This window comes from Caretta caretta, chromosome 17 (genome assembly GCF_965140235.1).
Source record: "Caretta caretta isolate rCarCar2 chromosome 17, rCarCar1.hap1, whole genome shotgun sequence".
NCBI classification, from domain to species: Eukaryota; Metazoa; Chordata; order Testudines; family Cheloniidae; genus Caretta; species Caretta caretta.
The window spans coordinates 24,357,213-24,363,421 of NC_134222.1; the positions used below are offsets into that span (position 1 = coordinate 24,357,213).

At 53.7% G+C, this 6,209-nt stretch overlaps 1 protein-coding gene across 1 annotated transcript; it reads left to right on the plus strand.

The window, feature by feature from the left end:
- The first annotated feature begins 1,545 nt into the window (after nucleotides 1–1,545).
- Nucleotides 1,546–4,522, plus strand: LOC125623895 (claudin-3-like). The gene has a single exon (XM_048823954.2). It carries the CDS (start codon nucleotides 1,890–1,892, stop codon nucleotides 2,532–2,534), a length of 645 nt encoding a protein of 214 aa, XP_048679911.1. The 5' UTR covers nucleotides 1,546–1,889; the 3' UTR covers nucleotides 2,535–4,522.
- Nucleotides 4,523–6,209: the final 1,687 nt, after the last annotated feature.

Sequence of the window (6,209 nt, forward strand, 5' to 3'; positions counted from 1 at the left end):
GTGCTACGGACTGGCCTCCCCTTGACATTTGTTGCAGGTCAGCTTGAGTTACTCCATATTCAAGTGTCTGCCCTCCAGCTTTGCTGAGAATCCAACAGCGTGTTAACTCTTTGGAAGTGGGATCACTGTGGTGGGATGAGTTTACCCACAGCAAGAGAGCTATGGTTGCAGCCAATGAACCAATTGACATGTATCTGCCACATCCTTGTACTGCTAACCCATGAGCCTGGCTGGCTCTGTGAGTCATCCTATGCTTTTACCAGCTGTGGGGGCATCCTGCCCACATCACCTTCCTGATTACATGCTGGTGTGAAGTCGGTTGTCTTTTGTGTTTCCAGCTCTTGTGTAGTTTGCACCCCTCTCTCGTGCTCCTGATTAATGAGCAGTCCTGCCTTGTGCTCCAGAGTGGTCCTGGTCTGAGATCCACTGCCCTGTGGAGAGAGCAGCTGTGATCAGGCCCATCTGAATGCTAGCCTCTGAGCCAGTGAAGGACAGGGCTCATGGCCAGGATCCTCGCCAGTACCCGCCACCCCCCGGGACAGGAGCTTGGGTCGGTTATACAAATCGGTTGGGGGGGCAGGGAGGCAGAAGGAATTGGGGGTGGGACAGGCGTGTTAATTGGCTGGTGTGTTTGGAGCAGCGGGAACATTAAAGACTCAGCCTGGGGTGTGACAGTCACATGTGGGCTTGTGGGATAGGTCCCCTTTGTGGAGAGCAGCTCTGCTAGCTTTGCCTGGGGGAGGATGGAGAGATTTCCCAGGGGGAAGAATAGGGAAATAATCTCCATCTGTCTCCAGCCCAGCAGGTCTTTTCCCCCTAAAATCCGCTCAGCCCAGCCCCTCTCCTCCTCCTCCCAATCTTGCTACTGTCTCTTTTTTCCTTTCGCATTTTCCAGTCGGGAGGAGAAGGGGAAAGTGGATGGGGTGGAGAATAGAGAACTCCTCCCTCGTCCAGAGGCAAGGAGAGCTGTGACTTCACTCAGCCTGGTGGGATGGGGCTGGTGTGTTCTCCCACACCTTTGAGACCACTGCCCACACCGACAGAGCAGCAGGAGGTCACTGCACCAGGGCTGGCTCCTAACGGCAGGACTTTGCTGCGTCTATACTGATTGCGTGTGTCTGTGACAGTCGATTCTGGCAGGTATGCAGGCTGATGGCTTGGTGCTGGGGGGATGCCTTGGTGAGGCTGGTGGCTTTCCTGCTGCCTGTCACCAGCTGATGCCTGAGGAGTGGATTCTCGGGCATGTGTCCATGGGCCTCACCAGTCTGGACAGAGAGTTGGGTTTACGGCCTCCACTCTGACCCTGGAACACGAGCAGCTACTAAAAGCAGCGTGTTCCATTCCTGCCCTTTACAGGGTCTGCTGCATTCTCCCTGGAGTCTGAGATGACACCCCCAGGCAGCCCTTTCCAGGAAGCACAGGAATCCACTCCAGTCTTTCTCCTAATCCCCAGCACTGTGTCTGCCTGGCACTAGCCCAGCGAGCATCTGTCACCAGGGATGGCCATGAAAGCAGCAGGCTGGAACTCAGGGCCCAGCAGGGAAGGGTTCCAGCTCCACTCCTTGCCTCCTCCCCCATTCTCCTCTCTCACCAATGCCATCTCCATAAACAAAGGGGGAGTGGGGCTGGGGTGGTGGCAGAGGAGTCAGCGAAAGGAAAAGAGTCCGTTGGTGAAACCCCACCCCTGCGTGAGTGAGTAGCACTGAGGTAATGCAGCCCAGCCCTGGCTCCACTCACTGATATAAGGCAGCCACCGACACAGGTACACTCAGGAGTGAGCGGATCCTCTGGAGCCTACACAGACAGCGACAGGGGCCTGCAGGTGCTGCCAGCTAAGGAGTCCCGCTCCCTTTCTGCCATTGGCTTGAAAGTATCTAGGGCGTGGCAACATGTCGATGGGGCTGGAGATCAGTGGGGTGGCCCTGTCGGTGTTGGGCTGGGTGGGCACCATCGTGTGCTGTGCAATGCCCATGTGGAGGGTGACGGCCTTCGTCGGGGACAACATCGTGACAGCCCAGCTCATCTGGGAGGGGCTGTGGATGAACTGCGTGGTGCAGAGCACGGGCCAGATGCAGTTCAAGGTCTACGACTCCGTGCTGGCGTTGCCCCAGGATCTGCAGGCGGCTCGTGCCCTGGTGGTGATCGCCATCGTGCTGGCCATGCTGGGCTTCATGGTTGCCCTCATCGGAGCGCAGTGCACCAGGTGCGTGGAAGATGAGACAACCAAGGCCAAGATCACCATCATGTCTGGGGTGATCTTCTTGCTGGCTGGGATCATGACCCTCATCCCCGTGTGCTGGTCGGCCAACATCATCATCCGCGACTTCTACAATCCTGTGGTGATAGAGTCACTGAAGCGGGACCTGGGAGCCTCCCTCTACGTGGGCTGGGCAGCTGCAGTACTGCAGCTGTTTGGGGGGGCTCTGCTCTGCTGCTCCTGCCCCCCCAAGGATGAGAAGTACGCTCCAGCCAAGGTGGCTTACTCCGTTTCCAGATCCACCGGGCCCAGCTACGACAAGAGGAACTACGTGTGAGGGAGGCAGCCCAGCACCCCTCCCGGCTGCCCTGATCCATTCATCAGGCTGCTTCTGACAGTCACTGCCCCGCCGCTGCTCTCTGTAGCCCTTAGGACCCCAGGGCAACATGGCCACCCCTTGCTGCCCCAAGGACGATGGTTGGCTGGCTGCTCACCAGACTTTGACTGTCATTCCAATGGCTGGGTGGAGGAGGAACTGCTCCGTCTCCCTCAGGGCTGCTGGCGAGGGGAAGCAAGACCCTGGCTAAGACTCTCGTTTCTGTTTGTAGATACTTTGTCTTTGATCTATTGCACCCTGGCTCTGAGGCACCCTCATTCCCGCCGGCTGGAGAAACCCCACTGGGCTCCGTTCCTCCTTCAAACCCAACGGATTCCTCCAGCTGGTTCAGCTGGCACCCTGGCGAATTCTCTGGCTGTGGGTGGGGGGCGGATGGGTAACTAAGAGTGAAGAGGTATTTGTACTGAACGTGCCAGCAGCCTCTCCCAGCTGGCACTGGCTGTGCCCTGGGTGTTGGGACCCCTCCTTTTCCCTACCTCCCAGGAGTTTTCTCTGAGGCACTGCTGGGAGCACCCCCGCCCCCCACCGCCATTTACCCTTCCCTCCGGCCCTGAAAGGGAGACACTGGAGCTGATCGCTGTACGGGGAGAAGAATCTGTGCAAGCCGAACTCCAATCAAAAAGAAGAAATGCTGATATATATGCCAAAATCTCACAGGGCATGGTGGAGAGAGGCTACACCAGGGACACACAGCAGTGCTGCTTGAAAGTTAAGGAGCTCAGGCAAGCCTAACAAAAGACAAAGGAGGCAAACAGTCACTCCATCTCAGAGCCCCATACAAGCTGCTTCTATGATCAGCTTGCATGGCATTCTAGGGGGGACCCTACCATTATCCCACCACTGTCCGTGGACACCTGCAAGGGGGGAGTCTTACGCAACAGGGAGGAGGAGTTTATGGATGAAGAAGAGGAAGAGGAGGAGGAGAATGCGCAGCAGGCAAGCGGTGAATCCGTTCTCCCTGGCAGCCAGGACCTTTTCATCACCCTGGAGCCAATACCCACCCAAGGCAGGATCCCCAACGCTGAAGCCGGAGAAGGCACCTCTGATGAGTGCACATTTGTAACTACAGGACAGGGTTTAAAAGCAATAGTTTAATGTTTGATTTGCCCTGAAGAATTGGGATGCATTCGCAGCCAGTTCAGCTACTGGAAAAGTCTGTTAACATGTCTGGGGTTGGAGCGGGAATCCTCTAGGGACATCTCCATGAAACTTTCCTGGAAAGCCTTTGCAGAAGGTTTCTGGGGAGTGCTGCCTTATTTCATCCTCCACGGAAGGACACTTTACCACGCCAAGCCAGTAGCAAGTAGTCTGGAATCACTGCAGCACAAAGCATGGCAGTGAATGGTCCTGGGTTTTGGTTGCATTCAAGCAACATTCAGTCTATATCTTTCTGTGTTCACCTCAGGAGAATGATACTATTCATGGTTACCTGGTTGAAATAGGGGAATTTTTGTAAGGGAACAGTAAAACGACCCCGTTCATGCTGGGCTGTTTGCGCTTGGCTAAAAGGGATCATCCCAGAGAATAGCCATGTGGTGGGGTGGGAGGAGGTGTGTGCTGCACATCCACCCGAAAACTGCAGCTCCTCCTTTTAAATGTGAAACCCAACCGGCATTGCTTGCTATGGGAAAGGAGGGCGCTGCAGTTTGAAACCATTCCCACATATTATGAAGGTGGAAGAAGCCAACCCCATGTACCAAAAGGCTTACCATGGCTGCCTGGAAACTGAATTCTGTTGCCCAGCCGTGTGTGTGTGATGTGTCACCATAACAGCGGGCGCGCAATATAAAAGAAAAAATGCGACCTTGTACCTAAAACACGTGCTGTCTGCTGTGAATTGCTTGATTCACTGTGAAAGAGATTCCCTTTTGTTCTCAGAAATGTATCATCTTAAATTTTACTCTCTCTTTTTATCTCCCCCCAGGTGCAAATGTTTCTATGCTCCCCTATCATCTCTGTCCCTGAGGTTATCGCAGATTAGAAGGCAAAAAAAAATGCACTCGCGATGACATGTTTTCTGAGCTCATGCAGTCCTCCCACACTGATAGGGCACAGCTTAATGCATGGAGGTATTCAGTGGCAGAGGCCAGGAAAGCATTAAGTCAGCACGAAGAGCAGAGGCAGGAGGCGATGCTGAGGCTAATGGGGGAGCAAATGGACATGATGAAGCATCTGTTGGAGCTGCAGAAAAGCCAATAAGAGCACAGACCCCCGCTGCATCCATTGTATAACCGTCTGCCCTCCTCCCCAAGTTCCATATCCTCCTCACCCAGATGCCCAAGAACGCTGGCACGGGGAGGGGGGGAGGCTCCGGGCACCCAGCCACTCCACTCCAGAGGATGGCCCAAGCAACAGAAGGCTGTCATTCAAACAGTTTTGATTTGTAGTGTGGCTACAATAAGCAATGTGGCCTTTTCCTTCCCTCCTCCTGCAACCCACCCCACCTGGGCGACCTTGTCAGTTATCTCACTTTTTTTTAATTAATAAAGAAAGAATGCATGGTTTCAAAACAATAGTTACTTTATTTCCTTTGCCAGCTGTGATTGAAGGGGGGGAGGGTGGTTGGCTAACAGGAAATTAAAATCAACAAAGGAGATGGGTTTGCAGCAAGAAGAAACACACACAGCTGTCACACCGTAGCCTGGCCAGTCATGAAACTGGTTTTCAAAGCCTCTCTGATGTGCAGCACACCTAGCTGTGCTCTTCTAATTACCCTCGTGTCTGGCTGCTCAAAATCAGCTGCCAGGTGATTTGCCTCAATCTCCCAACCCACCATAAATGTCTCCCCTTTACTCTCACAGATATTATGGAGCACACAGCAAGCAGCAATAACAATGGGAATGTTGGTTGCGCTGGGGTCTAACCTAGTCAGCAAACAGCACCAGCGAGCTTTTAAATGTCCAAAGGCACATTCTACCACCATTCTGCACTTGCTCAGCCTATAGTTGAACTGCTCCTTACTACTGTCCAGGCTGCTTGTGTACGGCTTCATGAGCCATGGGACCAAGGGGTAGGCTGGGTCCCGAAGGATAACTATTGGCATTTCAACATCCCCAATGGTAATTTTCTGGTCTGGGAAGTAAGTCCCTTCTTGCAACTGCTCGAACAGCCCTGAGTTCCGAAAGATGCGCGCATCATGCACCTTTCCCGGCCATCCCACGTTGATGTCGGTGAAACATCCCTTGTGATCCACCAGTGCTTGCAGCACCATTGAGAAGTACCCCTTGCGGTTTACATACTGGTTGGCAAGGTGGTCCAGTGCCAAGATAGGGATATGCGTTCCGTCTATAGACCCACCACAGTTATGGAGCCTGATTGCAGCAAAGCCATCCAGTATGACCTGCACATTTCCCAGAGTCACTACACTTGATAGCAGAACGTCAGTGATTGCATTAGCTACTTGGATCACAGCAGTCCCCACAGTGGACTTGCCCACTGCAAATTGATTCCTGACTGACTGGTAGCAGTCAGGCATTGCAAGCTTCCACAGGGCTATCACCACTCACTTCTCAACTGTCAAGGCAGCTCTTATCTTGGTATTCCTGCACTTCAGGGTGGGGGAAAGCAACTCACAAAGTTCAAGGAAAGTGGCCTTACACATGCGAAAGTTTCGCA

Coding starts and splice junctions, on each gene's coding strand:
- LOC125623895 (XM_048823954.2), top strand. CDS start 1,890: ATGTCGATGGGGCTGGAGATCAGTGGGGTGGCCCTGTCGGTGTTGGGC.